Below are 18,491 nucleotides of genomic sequence, written 5' to 3' on the forward strand. Positions count from 1 at the left end.
TGATGGGAGTTATGAAGGGGTGGATGGGTGGATAAATGGATTGATAGATAGATATATGAATAGATGGAGAGATTGATGAAGAGAGATATGTGAATTGATGGATGGATGGAGATAGGAATGGATGAGTGAAAGTATGGATGGATGGATGGATGGATACATATATGTATTGTAATAATAATAATAATAATAATAATAATAATAAAGTATTTACGTGGGCAGACATCACATAAAGACTGATAGTCAGATGGATGGATGTACAGATGTATAGAGTAAATTCTTATTATATTAAGGACCTTTTATTATGTGGATGAACAACATGAGCAGGCGACACATAAACCGAGCTCTTGGTCCATCAGCTCCACCTAGAGGCCGTCCTCTGAATTACTGCTCCAAAACCAGAAGTAAAAATGTTCCTGAAAGTAACCACAGGAAAGAAACTGGGCCCTGAATTGTGTGTGTGTGTGTGTGTGTGTGTGTGTGTGTGTGTGTGTGTGTGTGTGTGTGTGTGTGTGTGTTACAGAACAACTTCAACGAGGCGCTCAATCTTCAGGAGCTCGACACCAGCAGTGGGGTTCTGCTGCCATTCTTTGATCCGGATACGGGCATTGTTTACCTGTGTGGAAAGGTGAGGGCATCACACACACACACACACACACACACACACACACACACACACACACACACACACAGCTCAACCCTGAGAACAACATGTATTTAATGATGTGCAGTTTTCATTTCTCACTATAAGGACGTGTGTGTGTGTGTGTGTGTGTGTGTGTGTGTGTGTGTGTGTGTGTGTGTACTGACAGGGTGACAGCAGTATTCGGTACTTCGAGGTGACAGACGAGGCCCCGTATGTGCACTATCTGTCCATGTACAGCAGCAAAGAGAGTCAGAAGGGAATGGGCTACATGCCCAAGAGAGGACTGGAGGTCAACAAGTGTGAGATCGCCAGGTAAACACACACACACACACACACACACACACACACAGAGTGGAAGAGGGGATACTAACCTGTTCTCTTTTTGCAGATTCTATAAGCTGCATGAGAGAAAGTGTGAACCCATCATCATGACTGTACCACGCAAGGTAAACACACACACACACACACAGTATCTATAGATAGATAGATAGATAGATAGATAGATAGATAGATAGATAGAGATGCAGACAGACAGATGGAGAGACAGAAAAGTAGGCTAACAGATGGATAGAAAGGCAGGAAACCAGACTGGTGGAAAGATAGACGGACAGACAGACGGACAGACAGACGGACAGACAGACGGACAGACAGACAGACATATAGAGAGGCAGACTGATGGACAGACAGAAAGGCAGATAGACAGACAGGGAGGCAGACAAAGAGCTATACATTTTGACAGACAGACAGACAGACAGACGGACAGACAGACAGACAGACCATGTCCCGCTGCTCAGCTTTGTTCACGTCCCCATTGTGTCTGTGTTTGGTCCAGTCCGACCTGTTCCAGGAGGACCTGTACCCCGATACGATTGGTCCGGAGCCGTCAGTCGAGGCTGATGATTGGTTCGCGGGTAAAGAGGGGAAACCCATCCTGATCTCCCTGAAGGACGGCTTCGTCGCCACCACCAAGAACAAGGAGTTTAAAGTCATCAAGAGCCTCATGTCCACTTCGGTAGCCTCTGGAGGACCTGGACACGCAAACGGAGGGGTAAGAGCACCACACACACACACACACACACACACACACAAGTGTAAAAGACATTTGATGTATAATCCTATATATAATCTTACGTCCTCTCTGTCTCTGTCTCAGAATGTCCAGGCTCTGCAGAGCGAGGTGAAGGAGTTGAGGGAGATGGTCGAGCAATTGACAAAGAGAGTGAGCGAGTTGGAGGCCAAGAGCTGAAGAAAAAAAAACGAAAATAAAAGCTTGGACAGATAGAGAGAGAGAGAGAGAGAGAGAGCGAGAGAGAGAGAGAGAGAGAGTCACAGCTTTTATATAAACATCATATCTTTAATCTTCAGGGATTTAATATTTTTCTTTTTTCTTCATTTTAATAATATATGTGTTAGAACATTGACAATAAAAAGCCATCTGTATTTTAAATACAATTGTTCCTTGTGTCTGAAAGTAAATGAAATCACTCGTCCATGTAAATGAGTTGCCATGTTGGACGGAGAGCTGGCTGTACTGCTGCTGTGCACAAAGTATTGGCACTTCCCCAGTCTGTTGGTCGGATTTATTTGAAACTTAACTGAGAGATGGATCTGATCAAATCAGGAAGTTAGACATTTTTATAAAAATTTGTCATTCAATTTTATCAAACATTTCATGTAATCTTATAACAAACTTTCAGCTAGCCTGACTGCTAATGTTAACGCTAACTATTGCTGTATGTTGGGTCAGTTGCCAGTACATAGAAGGTTATGTGGTTTGAAGAAGATTTTTTTTTCCTTTCTGTATTTCATCGATTAACTCCGATGTCGCTCGGCAACACCAATCCGATGCAGTGAAGGAACTGGAGCTGGTCGCTGTGATCAGTCCTGGTGTAGTAGTGACAAGACAAGTCTTTAGGTCTCCACAATGTTGATGGATCCTGACCAGCAGCTTGATGGCCCATGTCGCTTCAGCATGATCAAGCTTTGGCGAACTCCTCCAGCTCCTTTGGTTTGGTTTCACACCAGTGAAGCTCAGCTCTGGGCATGCGGTGCTCCTCCCTGCAGTGACATGCCCCACCCACCTGCGTTAGATCTTCATGAGTATGGACTTTATGCTGATGCGGTCCAGGACTTCAAGGCTGGTGATACGATCCTGGACGCAAATTCCTATTGTGTGATGAAATTCTTGTGTGAGGAAGCGTCCAAGCTTCTTAATGTCTCAGTGGTGCACCATCCATCTGTCCATCACATCCAGAGAGGAAGCTGAAGCCGTCCCTTTGTACCTGTGTGAGCCGTGGCAGAAAAATTCATTTCAAAAGGAAATAATAATTCATAAAAATTATAATCACTCACTCACAATTCACACAATCATCTTCTATAGCGCTTTATCCTGTATTCAGGGTCATGGGGGCCTGGAGCCTATCTCAGGAGGCTTAGGGCATGAGGAGGGGTCCACCCTGGACAGGGGGCCAATCCATCACAGTAATTATAATTCATTAATGATTGTTAATGTGCAGGAGTAACTTCTGAATTGCAAATTTGTCTAATCTGTAAAGTTATTAATAAAAAAAAAAAAACTAAATCCATAAGACATGATTCAGTTCTAAAAGTCCTCAGTCTGTTGAGCAGCTACATGTGAAGGAGAAATGTTTATGGTGTGACGAATAATCCAGGTGTTGAGTTTAATCAAGACTTGAAAAGATTAGTTCGACTTGTTGGGACATTTGTTTAATCTCTCACTTCACCGGCGTCCTCGGGGATAAAGATTTAAAACAAGTGGACGCGTCCATCAGTAACAGGAGAGACAGAATCTCGGTGTAAAGCCGAACTTTGGACGAGAGAACCCACTGGAGGGAAAGACGACAACATTTAAACAAACATGAGGAAAAAATGAAATATTTTTAACTTTAATTTTTAAACCCCAAAAAAAGCTGAGCACGAGTTTATTAAACATCATACGCGACTTGATCATTCGCTCAGCTCTCAGTGTGATGTGATTCTGAGAAACAAAAAACTTTAATACTTGTTTTTTAAAGGTTTAATGATTTTTATACAGTAAATGCTAAGGAACATTAATAAATAAAGAGAAATGTAACATGCTAAATAAAATAAGCAAATTTTAAGCAATTACTGTAAGTGTGCAAGTTTTTAATGTAAAAAAATACTTATTAACATCAAACAGAAAAAAGTGTGTTTACTTTAAATACAGTATATTCAATCCTGGATTATTATTATTTACATTTTAACATTACGCTGTGTAATTGTTTATTATTACTTTCCTTAATAGCAGCATTAAATCACAAAAAAATATATATTTTTAAAGCTAATAGAAGTTGTGCTATATTACAGATGTGTGTAGAGATGTTGTGTGTTGATGTAAGTGAGTCACTAGATTAATATTTCCAAATATTAAATTTACCAGCAGCAACAACAAAAGAGTTTCTCCAACATGCTGAAAGAAAATCATCTAAAAATGTCCCCGCGTGTCTCCTGATGATTTTATAGCCGGTTGTCGCGCCAAATCCTGTTTTTGTTTATTGTAGAAATCATTTCAGAACGTTCTTGCAGGATCTGACCCTGCGCGGTGGGTTTCCTCCAGCTACTCAGTGTACAGTGTGGGACAGATAGAATACACCCCTCATACCCCTACATACCGGACATGTACAGCACATGTACACACACACACACACACACACACACATATATACACCAATCTATCATGTTAAACCTGCAGCAGCTTGTTCAGACCTGGAGGCTGGAATTCAGAAACACACGAAGTTGATGAATCCTAAACATAAAGTAAAAGAGAAGAAGAAAAACTGATGGGATGAGCATTTTTTTTAAATGTTATGTAAAAATTCTGTATACATTTCAAATTTAATTTTAAGTCCAAACTGGACATGACAGAGGATTGTATGTTTTTATATGAACTACATTTTAAAAAAATTCTTCATGAAGCTGCAAAACTTAATCTAATTTTACGTACATTTGCAAAATGAATGAATATTAACCCGAGAGGTGAAATACAAAATTACTAGAATAACAGATTAAAATATATTAAAGGCATCATATTTTCTTACATGATTTCTTATTTTAAAATATTAATAAAGAAGTCAGAGTTAAGTTACACTGTAAACTGTAAACACTACAACAATAAAAAAAGAAAAAATACACTGTTTTAAAATATGTGTTATTCTAAAATACATTACTAATATTATTACTATTATTATTATTAGTAGTAGTAGTAGTCAATATATTGCATAATAAAGAATAGTAATCTGTACTGTATCTATTCATAAAATGTAAAAACAGTAATAATATAATAAATGATTTAGATTTTTTTGATCTCATGTGAAACCTGTTTTTATTCTAACAGTGTTAATGTTGCTGAGGATCAGGGAAATAAATCTATTTTAAGAAATTTTAATGAACAAACTATATACAGTACATATACATATACAGTATATTTTTACTTGCACAGTATATCTTTACTTTTAATTTTACTAGTTAATTTCATTTTCCTGCAATATTTCTTTTACTGCAATATATCTTTATTTTTACTTGTACAGTATATTTTACCAGTTAACTTTATTTTCTACCGTATTACCTTTTATTTATATTTATTCTTATGTTTAAGTTTTTATTTTAAGGTCACTGGTAGTCGTGTGTATGACTGTGTACGTGACAAATAAAATTTGAATTTGAATTTTTGAAACTAGAGTGTCATCACTAGACGAGGTGTTGTTATGCTGGCTTGTGCCACCAGAGGGAGACAAAGAGCAAAATCTCTATTATAATCAAAGACAATTAGCTGCACCTATACCTGACTGTGTTAAAGGAGAGTTCTTACCTAGTGATCAGCCTTGAGTCAGCTCTGATAATCCTCAGATATGAAACACATTCTGGATTCTCTACCCAACTCTGGGGTGCCTTAAGATCCTCAGGGTGCTAAAGTGTCCGTTCCTTCCAAAGGTCTTAATACACAGGAGAGCCAGCATCATGTGAGGTGTGCCTTGGTCAGTAAACCAATGATGGTGTTTGTGGACATCCACTTCTCACCTACAGTAATCCTCAACGTACAAAATGAGTTCCGTGCCGAGAGCTCGTTACGTACATCCGATCTGTCACATCAACAACATACTAGGAAACTAACACAGTCGGCTATACACAGTATGAAAATAACATGTTCCATGATCTTGTCCTTGTTCTTTAGATTCTCGCCGATGGTTGAACGATTCATGCTAAAAGAACCAGCCATGCCTGCCATCTTTTGACCTCGCTCCATTTTCTCGATTATTTTCACTTTTTTCTCCATCGTTATTGCCTGGCCCTTCAGCAGTACCAGCTTCATCACCGCTGCTTTTACGCTCGCTTCCAGACATCCCGGGATGCACGCTACACACACGTGATAATGTACGCCGGACATGTGATGTAACTCCTGTGATTTAAGATATGTGAATGCATTTTTAAAGTTTGTAACTCGAATGTTCATATGTAGGGGACTTACTGTATAAGGCCTGTATCTCTTCAATTTCAAATTGAAATTCAAATTTTATTTGTCACATACACAGTCATAGACAGTACGGTATGCAGTGAAATGCTTATCTTTACCCTGAGGTCAACGAGTTTGTTCCCCAGCGACTGAACACCGGCTCGTTTCCCCCCGGGGCCGCCGCTTCGGGTCGCGTCCTCTGTTCTCCCTCAGGATCTCACTCGGCCAACTCGGCTTCGGGATTAAAAACGTCGAATTGTGAAGACATTGTAGACCAATAGAAATAAGAGTATCTCTATTGTACTCTATCGTACCCAGTGGACTCAATTGTGATTATTTCCCGGGTGTAAGTTACTGAAAATTAACCGTATCCTGTATTTAGTGTTTAAGGAGATTTCAGTTCTACACCAGAGCTGTGGAGGAGAAACCGTGGAGAGAGTGGGGAAGGATGTGGAGAAGAAAATTACACACACACACACACACACACACACAGTCAGGTGCTCACCCATGAGTGCGTTCAGTTCTGTATTTATTCTGAAATCGTTGCTCCATGTTGAACACACACTAGAAAGTTCCCCTTAATCCATCAGATTGTTTTTGTTTCCACGTCTCATGTCAGATGAACAAATCAGTCGCATTTAAACAATCAGGGAAGTTAATTTTAATATGTTTTAGCAAAGCAACATTATACACCCGTAATCACACACACAGTGTCTCACGCAGTGCCTTTTCGACAGTATTCTGACTTGTTAATAACAGTTGAAGCTAAAAGCTGTCAAATAAGAGTAGAAACATCTGCTCGTCCAGTATGTACACCTACAGCATATACAACCTGATGTCTTAAAAACAGTCTAAACAAAATGAACACTTTCTAATGAAACCGTTAAGTTTTAAGGGTATTTAATTTAGATTTTCATGATTTTGAAGCAGGGGGAGCTCAGTGCTTAAGGTCCGGGGTTCGAGCCCCACCACCACGAGTCTGATCAAGGCCCTCAACTGCTCAGGTGTATAATGAGATGAAAATGTAAGTCGCTCTGGATAAGGCCCTCTGCTAAATGCTGTAAATGTAATTCGAATAAACTTGCTTTGTGTTTGCGACAATTAGTTGAATCCATGTTCTGGAAAGCCCCGCCCCTTTTTATTATAACATTTTCATACTAACACATGGACAAAGTTCTAGTTGAATTTTTTCTTTTTTACGAAAGCTGGAGCTGAGACATGGCTACCGCTGTGGTGGTGGTTGTAGCATTTGGTGGAGACTCAGAACAGCAGTGACTGCAGCAGCACAGCAGCACTCCGGCCAGCAGGAGGAGCACTCCTCCGGTAAAGCCCATAAAAATGCACAGTCCGGGCCATTTGTTGCCCCACATCTGGCTGGCCGCCAGGCTGACGGGGATGAGGAGCATGAGGCCTGCTAAGGACATGGCCACGCCCACACATCGCTTGGGGTTGTTGTTTTTGATGTATGCGGTGTAGAGTGCCAGCAGAGACGTCAGCGCCACCACGCAGCACAGGATGGTCAGGGCGCGCGCCGCGTGGGTTTCATCGCTCACGGCTGGCAGTGAATTGTAGACTTTACACACGTTCTCACCAGTGCTCTGGTACAAACACTCCATCCACAGACCTACATGCAACTACACACACACACACACACACACATTTTGGAGTTTAGACATGTTTCAACCTACAGCACGGTCTGAACTACATCTCTCACTTCTTACACACACTGTACGGTGTGTTGTTCTATTTCTGCTGTGTGTGTGTGTGTGTGTGCACCTCTTTACGGATGGGTTGTATATAATGGTAGGAGACCCTCCAGCTGGGGGCGGCGCAGGTGATGACGGCAGCAATGAAACCCAGAAGTCCCAAACCCATACACACGACATGGAGCTGTTTCGATCCCATCCTGTAGGACAGAGAGTGAAGAAGGACGGAACGGAGCATGTAATGTGCTGTCTATAATCGCTCAGTGAGAATGAGTGAGTAGTAAAATGATGCTAGGCCTGCCTGACGCTGTTAGTTTTGGAGAAACATGTTTAGAGATTGGGGGGATAGAGAGAATGCAAGAGAGAGAGAGAGAGAGAGAGAGAGACGGACAGACGAAGGATGCTTTTAACGACCTTTTTATATCTAAACATAATGTTTCTTTTAAAGCTGGAGATTTTCATGTAGCTTATTATTGTCACATACAGTAAATGTTGTTGTTGTTGTTCTTTCAGCTGCTCCCAGTCCGACTGACCATCCAGTCCGCGCGCACAAGCTTGGCACAGGTTTTACACCGCATGCCCTTCCTGACACGACCCTCCCATTTTATCTGGTCTTGGGACCGGCACTACTACTCCAGTGGCTAAGTTTTAGGCACTAGCTGGGAATCGAGCCCGCGCGTTTTGCGTGGTCGGTGAGACACCTACCACTGAGCCCCCAGTGGCCCTGTCACTTACAGATCATATTATTATCATATATTAAGATTAGCCTGCGTCACTTCTCTTCTGTAAAATTCAGCATCCCTGGTTCATGCAACACTCAAACTGAAGGACTTGTGTGTAATAACACAGTCTGATGAATGTACAGTACCACTGTGTTGAATCCGAACACTGTACCTGGAGCTGGTGCTGGGGATGAAGGTTCAGATCAGATCCACACAGACTCTCTGCGCTTCCATCTCCTTGCAAGGGTCGCGCTCCACACTTCCGCATTCCAGGGCAGCTCCGTTTCCTCGAACTGCAGGCTGCGTCATTTCCCACTGAACGATCCAAGATCGCTTATATAATTTCTCTCCCCTCAGGAAGTGCAAGGGAGTGGGGAACAGCATTGTGGGATGCCCAGGTTCATTCTTGCTTCAGATATAAAGCCTTCACTGATGAGATTTTTCGACTGTTTATTCACAGGATACCAGGTGGCAGGACAAATACTTTAGCTACGCCAGAGACCCCGCTCCGTCCGCGATTATGCCATAGATTTTCAAACTCTGGCTCCCTCATGTGGCTGGGATGAAAAAGCCCTCCATAATGGAATCTCAGACTCAATCAAGAACGAGCTCGCGGCCCGAGAGCTTCTGTCCGACCTGCAGGGCCTCATCAACTTAATGACCCGCAGTGACACCCGTAAACGATCCTGAAAGGAGGAGCGCCGGCCCTTTAATAAACCCTAACATTTGAGTCCCCTGCTGAACCCATGCAGATAGGCTGCGCACATGTTTAGCCAAGGGAGCATCAGCGTCGGAGGGACAATGCTTTTACTGTAGCCAAATTATACTGTAGGGGATTTGTGAGGTCATGATGAATCTAAGTGCGGGGGGGTGGGAGTGGGGTTGAAGGAAGCTCCTGCTAGTTTAACGCTCTTGGCCCTGAGTTGCTCGCTGCTTTGTTTCTTAGCTGGAATGCGGGATCGCACGGAGCCGGCGCGAGAGCTTTGTGTTCAGCGTGAACCTGGTAGGAATGCGGAAGCGAAACGCGAGCCTTAAGGAGATGGAAGCGCAGAGAGCTGGTGTTTTATAAAACGATCCAATCAAAAAAAAACATTTAGGGGAGGCCCCTCCGCTATGCCACTGTGTGCTTGTGGTGGGGTTGCGGGCCAGGTTGAGATTTAAAATGTTTTTAAAATAATACAAAAAAAAACATAAACAAGCATTACTCTAAAACATAAACAAAACAAATTGAGATAATGTGGCAAACAAGAATTCCAACAGAACAGTTTGACAAAACCGATGCAGGCTTAACTTAACAGAACAGGCCCAGGAGAAAAGAAAACAGGTGCAAAACAAACTTAAGTTAGGTAGCCTATTTATACCAAAACTAATAAGCCATCTCAGTTCAGGTGAGTGCACCCATCACCTGACCCAGGTGCATCCTGGGAAATGAAGTCCAATAAACAAAGCACAAAAGAGTCTCACGGCACGTTGCGCCCAGAAAACCTTTAAGTTTTCAACTATGTGTGGTCCTGAGATGTTTTATTGCATTTACAGTAGCCTCTTGTAAACGAAAGACAAATTTAAATTGAGTTTGTTTTTTGGCTGTTAGTCTACATTCCTTATTACCCTTTTACTTACTGACACACAGCATAACTACAAGCCAACAATCATCCTGTTACATCTGGAACGCAAATGGTCTCATTAAATTTGTCTTTAGTTTAAGAGGCTACTGTAAATGCAATGAGTTGCGAAACATCTCAGGACCACACATGGTTGTTACCTTAGTATCTTGTTCCCACACTGTGATAAGTAGCTCCAACCCCCTCCACCAAACACCCCCCCTCAAACACTAACACTAACACAAACGCAGAAATTAGAGTATTGTTCTAGCTTAATAACACAGTCTGATGAATGTACAGTACCACTGTGTTGAATCTGAACACTGTACCTGGAGCTGGTGCTGGGGATGAAGGTTCAGATCAGTTCCTGATGATGAAGACAGAAGGAGAAAAGGGAGAAAGTGATTTTGATGAGTAGGAGGTGAATTAATGATCTGTTTTTCACTCTCTCTCTCTCTCTCTCTCTCTCTCTCTCTTTTCCTGAGCTGTTTATGCTTTTTTTTATGTTAAAACATTGCTTAAGATTGCAAAAGGCTTGTGAAATGTAGCTGCAAAAGCTACTGTTGAAATTTGTTGGATCTTCAATCAAATAAACAAAAAAATTATATTATCCTTTATAAAAAAAAAAACCATATACTACATGTCCAAACTTAAAGGTTTTCTGAATGTACAGTATTTGTATGTACACACTCTGCTCGGCCAAAAAAACACACCTGGTTGTAACCAAGCGAATAGTTCAGAGGCTCCTGTTGGATCATTACTGCAGTGATTCATACGGTTCAGCTGCAACATGTTATTGAACCTAAACTGATGCAGTGAGGAGCTTCTCATTTCCTAAACAACCACGTCAGAAGACACATCCTGCGGTCATGGCAAAGATGTTCCTTTGTTTCAGAGGGTCAAATTATTGTCCTACATCAAGCAGAGAAACTAAAATTGGTTTAAGAACTATAAAACACATAGTTGGATGGAGACCTTAACCGCATTAAGATTGCCCATTTGCTCTTCTGTGTTTTTCTTTTTATTAAGATAATTATTGGTTAATTTTTTCATTGTGGCTTTAAATTTTCAAGGGTTCCTCCCAAAAGTAGCCTATAGTTTCTTACCGCGCCCCAGGACTAGTTTTCATAAATCTAGAGGAAAAATTAACCCGTATCTACACAAGTGATATCAATTCTCTAAATGTTCTTTAGAGAAAAATCAAGTTCAGCTCTAGGTTTAAAAAACTGACTCATCTTTTTAACTTTGAAGTCAACTTCAGTCCCCCTGTGATCCTCAGGTCCTCATTTGTTTTTTAAATGTTACATAAAATAATTACAAAATGTCTAATAGTTATAAAGTATTTCTCATGCTCTGTCTCTTTTCACTAAGTTTATTGCAATTATTTTACAACCTTATAATAAAACAGTAATACTGGACCACCATCTTAATAAAAAACTCCAAATGATCACATGTATAACACGATAAGTATTTTGTAAAGTATTTCTAATTTTAATAAAATATAAAAAGCAAAGCCATGATGTTAGTTTTATTTTTTTTATATATAACAAAGCAACATTATACACAGCTTATCACGTGTCTTGTGTCTCACCGAAACTTCGGCGTTCACTTCAGCTGCTCTAACACACAGGTTCACCCAAAACATTACAGACTTAAAGACTCCAAATAAAGGAAAAAGTTCTAAAATACATCAGTTCACCACTTTTAAACAATTCTTCTGATTATATCTTTCATTAAAACAAACACTGAGACATAATTTTTTATTTTATCCCTCATATTTAAAAAGAATAAACACGTGTAAATGAAAATAAAGACATTTTTTTTGTGATGAAAATTGAAAAAATCCATCATGTTTTAAAGTCATATTTATGACACAATTATCTATAAACACATAGCATAACATTAATGATCTTATTATTTCGGATTATATTACAGTGTTCATTCTGAATGCCCCACCCCTTTTTAATTACAATATTTATTGCTCTGCTGTGTCTAGACGTAGTTTTTAGACGGAGCCGAGGCGCTGTGGCTGTTGCTGTAGTACTTAGCTGTGCCTCCGGACCCCCCTGAGCTCGGGCAGCTGAAGCAGCACAACAGACCTCCAGCCAGCAGGAGGATCACTCCCCCGGCCCAGCCGATGAAGATGCATGTACCGAGCTCTCGGCGGTTCGCCGGGTTCGCCAGAGGGTTGTTGAAGTTCTGCACGATGTTGTTGGCGGTCCAGCTGACGGGGATGATGAGCAGCAGCCCGGCTAGGAGCAGACCCACGCCCGCCGCTATGCAGATCTTTGGCTTGATGTCCTCGTTTTCGACACACGTGGTGAACTCGGCGCCGGCGAACAGCACCAGCAGGGAGATCGCCGACAGCATGCAGCAAATGATGGTCATGGCACGGGCCGCCTGGATGTCGGAGCTCAGGACCAGCAGTGAGTCATAGGATTTACACTGCTGCTGGCCCGTGCTCTGGACCACACACTCCATCCACAGGCCTTCCTGCTGAGACTGCGCACACACACACACACACACACAGAAGGTGAGTTACACATATCACTCAATTTTTGCACACTGAACCCTTCACTACAGCAACAGAACTGTTGGCTTCTTCCTTTAGCACTCAACAAATTTACCTCATTTGATTCACCGTATTAAACTGAATTCATCACATTTGATTTTTCAGTTGATTCTCTTCACTTAATTGAATTTATCCTAATTAACAAAACTGACTGTGATCATTTAATTCATGTTACATGATCACCTGATTCACCCTACCTGATTCTCCCTACCTGATTCTCCCTACCTGATTCACCCTACCTGATTCTCCCTACCTGATTCACCCTACCTGATTCTCCCTACCTGATTCTCCCTACCTGATTCTCCCTACCTGATTCTCCCTACCTGATTCACCCTACCTGATTCTCCCTACCTGATTCACCCTACCTGATTCTCCCTACCTGATTCTCCCTACCTGATTCTCCCTACCTGAGTCACCCTACCTGATTCTCCCTACCTGATTCACCCTACCTGATTCTCCCTACCTGATTCTCCCTACCTGAGTCACCCTACCTGATTCTCCCTACCTGATTCACCCTACCTGATTCTCCCTACCTGATTCTCCCTACCTGATTCTCCCTACCTGATTCTCCCTACCTGATTCTCCCTACCTGAGTCACCCTACCTGATTCTCCCTACCTGATTCAAATTATCTGATTCATCTTACGTAACCCTTCTAGGTCTAGGTCTACTTTTTCCCTTTATATACCACACTAACAAATGTTTACCATGTTAATGTCTGGTGTGTGTGTGTGTGGTGGGGTGGGGGCGGGGGGGGGGTGACGTTGGGGAAGGGGTAAAAAAATGTCTACACACTTCAACATAAAAAAAAACTGAATAGCTAGATTGTGCAACCATGAAAGTGATGTTGTGTTTATATTTATTTGTTTATTTATCTGTTTCACTTTGACATATTGTATCAATGTATTCAACAATAAACACATAAAACACATAAAATCAGACACACGAGGCCCCTGAGCGACTTAAACACACCTGAGCTGTAATCCACAGGTGCAGTTACACACCATGGAGCTCAGACGTGTGCAAACCTGCAGAGCTTCTGTCTGAACTGCAATACTGACTTTGTGTGTGTGTGTGTGTGTGTGTGTGTGTGTGTGTGTGTGTGTGTGTGTGTGTGTGAGTGCCTACCTGTGCAGTGATGATGTTCTGTCCCGTAAAGGAGGAAACCTTCCAGGCCGGGAGGACACAAGTGACGATGGCACCGATGAGACCGAGAAGTCCCAAACCCACACACACGATCTGTATTCCTGATGAACCCATCCTGCAGGAGAGAGAGAGAGAGAGAGAGGACACTCAGCGTAATGTACTGCTTTTAAACAATACTGAGGGAGGATACACAGAAGTAAAAATTAGAAGATATCAGGATTTTTTTTTTCTTTGCTTCTGGGGTTATTAATGTTGGACCTTTTGAGGTTGTGAGCAAATAATTACAAATTATTAAAATGGGATTATACAGTTACATGCAATAACATGTTTATTGTAAAAGACAATCTAAAATAAAAATCAAATGAAAAAAATAAATCGATTAATTATAATACAGTAAAATAAACATTGTTTGGATTTGTTAATATTTTCATTTCACTTTAATGTGTGTAGGTTAAACGTTTCTAAACAAGATTTTACAGAAAGCAGGGAGACAAAAATTCTTACCCAGGTCATACTTTTCTACAAATCATTAACATAAGAATTTCAACTCCGTTATTTAAAGATCTTCTGAATTTGATGTTAAATTATAAATGAATGTCATTTTTTTTACATCAAGAAACATCACGTCCTGGATGAAACATGTGCCAATAATTTCCCCTTTGTTTCATCACCCTAAATTATTTATGTAGTTTTTAAATCCTGAATAATTTTGCCTTGTGGTACAATAGATTTGTGGAAGAACGCTGTGAGGCAGGTTTGAGTGAAATGAAATGGATTTAAAAAATGTTAATAAACAAAAAACTTTTTTATCATTGTTAAGTTTTAGCATATTTGTTATTACAGTCTGGTTGTGTGAATAAATATTAACTTCAATATAAATTTTCATCTCAAGTTGCACAAGTTTAGGAGGGAACATGACAAAAAAAAACACTGAACACACAAAGAAACACGTCCTAACCTGCAAACACACACACACACACACACACACACACACACACACACACACACACACACACACACAATGCCCTGAGCGTGGGCCTTAATGTACCAAACACACACCCACACAAACCCTTATCGCTGACAGAAAACCAAATCTGAATAAACTCTCGAGGATAAATAATTCCAAGTGCAGAGTGTTTGTTAAAAATAAGGAAAAAACTAACAAACAAACCAATGATTCTTGTAAAAAAAAAATAAAAAACTAGAGAATAAACAGAAGAACATGAATTAAAGACTGTGACTGTTTATTAACAGGATTCATTAACAAAAAAAAACCCTTCTTTAAGAGTTTGTAATATAGGATATAAAACTACTAAACATATATTTGTATACAAATTTACTAATACAATTCAATAATTCGACTAATATACTACATTTACTATATAAATGTTGACTTGCTGTTTAACTCTTTAACTGATGTATTTCCAACCTCAATGTGTAAAATAAGTATACAGATCTACAAATAGTTTAATAATTGTATATTTGTTTAACGCTTAACATTTGTTGTTGTTGTTTTGCAATAAATAGTGACACGATGCAAATAACCCCTTTAATATATTAAATACATCTAGAGGCATTTCCTATTATCAGATTAAAATATTTCTAACCATTCTTACTCGTTTTAGACTTGAATTTATTTTGTCCTTTTTTTCCTAATCGTATTCATTTTAGTTTGAAGCAAATCTGCCAGTAGCCCAAGACATTTTAAAGCTTAAAAAATTATATATATATATATATATATATATATATATAGGAATAAAGATTATGAATATCAAGATAATGATACTAAAATATCCTGTGTAAAAAAAAAAAGATCAATTCTTATATAAGTGTAAGATTTTATTTCTTTTAAATGTTTTATGCATCTAAATAAAGAATTAATCTAGTCTAAATTATCATTTTCTTCAATGATTTGTTTTATTATTTTTTTCTTTTTTTTAAGTTAAGAAACAAACCTACTGTATATTCGTTTGATGTTTTTAAGAGATTTGATCTCATCAAATTCTTTTTATCATGATGTTTTTCAGCAGGAGAAGATGAGGGTTTCTTTTAATCCTGTGCGGTTTTAGTGGATAAAATCTGTGTTCCGTGACATGCACACACACACACACACACACACACACACACACACACACGTTACTGCACCATTGCATGCCTGAGTATCTTTGCCCTCCTCGTGAACAAGCCCATGCAGGATTTTCTGCCTTCTGGCTACATTTTTAGAAAAACACCATCTTAAAAACACTGAGCTTTGGACGGGGACTCCTGACACGTCCTGACTTGCTTTTACCCTCTTTTTTTTTCCTCGATCTCATCTGGAGTCCAACTCTACGCTACGACCAGGTCACACCCAGATCCATTAAAAACCCTGTAGCTGTGTGGAGTTGTGGGTGTGGAAACGCATCACACTGAAAAACACTGTGATTCATGGTGTTATTACAACACCTGAAATTAATTCTGGGATCTGAGGGATCATCAGAAATCCACGTACATAAGTGTTACTCTTTCCCGCCTTAAGTTATTCTTTGTGTCTGTTTGCGCAAGGCGAGGTGGCGTGCGGTGAGCGAAACACACTGACTACCTGTAATTACTGATGCTCTCTATGGACGTTTGCTCAACAGCTGTACAGAGGACTAAAAACATGATTATAATGCAGTGCGCAAGCCTGAGGCCTTGTTTTATTACTGGTAAAAAAAAAAATAAATAAAAAAATAAAATATTTGTCCAGAAAAAAATAGGGGTCCGTTTGAAAATGTTTTAAAATGTATAAGAGTAAATATATGTTGTTAAATGTTAATAGAAATGTAACAAGGGCAATAATTATTACTTTTAAAAGTATATTAATTATTATTAATATTAAAAGTATAATATAAAAAAAACATAAAATTAGTGAAAAAGGTTTAAAATAATAAGTTTGAAATAAAAACATTTTCAGATTAATCACACGTTTAAAACGTAAGTCATAATTCAAACCTTCAATTTACCTTCTTGTAACTAAATCTGTTGATTTTATAATTATTTAAAAAATAAAAACAGAAAATAAAAACTGACTTTCGTTTGTTTTTGGACCAGCATTAAAATTCTAATGTTAATATGCAAACATTTATGCAACAAATAAAACTTTTTAAAGGAAGGATTTTTGTTTTCACATTTTGTACAAAAAACGATTTTATACAAAACGGTTGAATTTGCTATAATTTTTCCTTCTTTTGCATAAATAAAATAAAAATAAACATATACATTTAAATAAAGTCCAAACCTTTTAGAAGTCTCTGAAGAGTGTAGATGTAAGTTCTTGTTTAAGTTCTTCTGCTCTGTCCTTGTTGGCGTCTCTCGCTCGGGTGTCTGATGAAGGAGTGATGGAGGACCAACCCTTTTGTAGAGGAATGAAGAGGAAGAGGGGAAGAGTAGCTTCTTTTTCTTCTCCAAACCAGACTAGACTTGTCCACAGTTTCAGCCTCCTCACCTCCTCACATTCTTGTTATGCAATCAGAAACGCTGCCTTTTTTAGTTCTTGACATTTTTGCTTACAAAACTATGACGAGTTTTGTGGCTTAGACGTGCTCACACGTTCTCAGGATCACATGTTTGCATCGACATGGTGGGATTTTTAAGGGGAAGTGGAGAAAGACATTCTGGATTGTTTACTTTTAGTGCGATGTTAAATAAAACAATGTACATTTAAACTGGCTTATTATTTACTAGCGTTAGTACACATCATTGAGGGGTGAAGAGTTTATAAAAATAGTTAATAGGTTTAAGCTTTAATGTAATCAGTTATAATTAATTATTAGATATTATTATTATTATTATTATTATTATGATTATTTGGGGTTGAAGCCCACGTCCATGTCTGTGTGTCTCTCTGTACAGCAGAACTCTCTGTCTAACTTATTAATACAAAGAAATCCCATTCTGTAAGGTTGAGTATCTTACGCCTTGTTTACACTAAGTTGTCCTTCTTTGGTGCTCAGACAAATACACTCCCTGTTCGGTAATCGGAGAGTGAATCACAGATGAGAAATGGAAAAAGTAGATCAAAGGATAAAGATGAAGTTTTGTCTTAAAACCACTCCAGCGTGTTAAAATTCACTTATACCACTTCAGCGCTGTTATTTCAGCCAAAGTGAAAATATGAACTAATCCCAGTAAAAATATTCACTTTATCTTTTCTAATTAATATCTATTGGTGCAGGTGTTGAAAGATAAAACCTCTCTTTTATTTAAATAGATTACTGTTTTGATGATTTAGCTAAATTTACATTAATAAAATTGTTATGATAAAATATATCATAAAGTCTTATAAAACCATTCACATAAAGCAAGATAATTAAACAAGATTTATTTAATAGGTTTGCTTAAAACATTCATTTTTAACCAAACTTGACAAAAACAAGCAAACAAACTAAAACAAACAAGAAAAAACCCCTGAGTAACAGATTAGTGTGATGAAGTTACTGAGTTGCTGTTGTCCCTGATGTTGATTAGTTTTCTATTAAAGTGCGTCTGTAAGTGTGTTATTCCTCCTCCTGCACAGCAGTTTAAAGCACTAATGATGTTCCTATTAAAGATATCGTGCTTTATGTGTAATTATGTAATCTTGATTTAAAC

The 18,491-nt window shown here is 39.1% G+C and overlaps 3 protein-coding genes across 3 annotated transcripts in view; 1 reads left to right on the forward strand and 2 right to left on the reverse strand.

Annotated features, from left to right (window-relative positions):
* The window catches only part of coro1a (coronin, actin binding protein, 1A), an 11,355-nt gene extending 9,260 nt beyond the window's left edge, over positions 1 to 2,095 (forward strand). The window contains exons 7-11 of the mRNA XM_053514642.1: positions 521 to 625; positions 810 to 955; positions 1,032 to 1,089; positions 1,476 to 1,691; positions 1,797 to 2,095. Of these exons, the coding sequence (XP_053370617.1) occupies positions 521 to 625; positions 810 to 955; positions 1,032 to 1,089; positions 1,476 to 1,691; positions 1,797 to 1,889 (618 nt within the window). The 3' untranslated portion in view covers positions 1,890 to 2,095. The remainder of the gene's footprint in view (positions 1 to 520; positions 626 to 809; positions 956 to 1,031; positions 1,090 to 1,475; positions 1,692 to 1,796) is intronic.
* A 4,682-nt stretch (positions 2,096 to 6,777) lies between these two features.
* Positions 6,778 to 8,845, reverse strand: LOC128544496 (claudin-4-like). The gene is made up of 3 exons (XM_053514643.1): positions 8,735 to 8,845; positions 7,911 to 8,040; positions 6,778 to 7,768 (listed from the first exon to the last, which is right to left on the reverse strand). Exons 2-3 carry the CDS (start codon positions 8,037 to 8,039, stop codon positions 7,331 to 7,333), a joined length of 567 nt encoding a protein of 188 aa, XP_053370618.1. The 5' UTR covers position 8,040; positions 8,735 to 8,845; the 3' UTR covers positions 6,778 to 7,330.
* A 3,304-nt stretch (positions 8,846 to 12,149) lies between these two features.
* LOC128544580 (claudin-4-like) lies at positions 12,150 to 17,280 on the reverse strand. Its single transcript, XM_053514793.1, has 3 exons — positions 17,140 to 17,280; positions 13,863 to 13,995; positions 12,150 to 12,665 (listed from the first exon to the last, which is right to left on the reverse strand). Exons 2-3 carry the CDS (start codon positions 13,992 to 13,994, stop codon positions 12,156 to 12,158), a joined length of 642 nt encoding a protein of 213 aa, XP_053370768.1. The 5' UTR covers position 13,995; positions 17,140 to 17,280; the 3' UTR covers positions 12,150 to 12,155.
* Positions 17,281 to 18,491: the final 1,211 nt, after the last annotated feature.

Source organism: Clarias gariepinus, chromosome 16 (genome assembly GCF_024256425.1).
Source record: "Clarias gariepinus isolate MV-2021 ecotype Netherlands chromosome 16, CGAR_prim_01v2, whole genome shotgun sequence".
NCBI lineage: Eukaryota > Metazoa > Chordata > Actinopteri > Siluriformes > Clariidae > Clarias > Clarias gariepinus.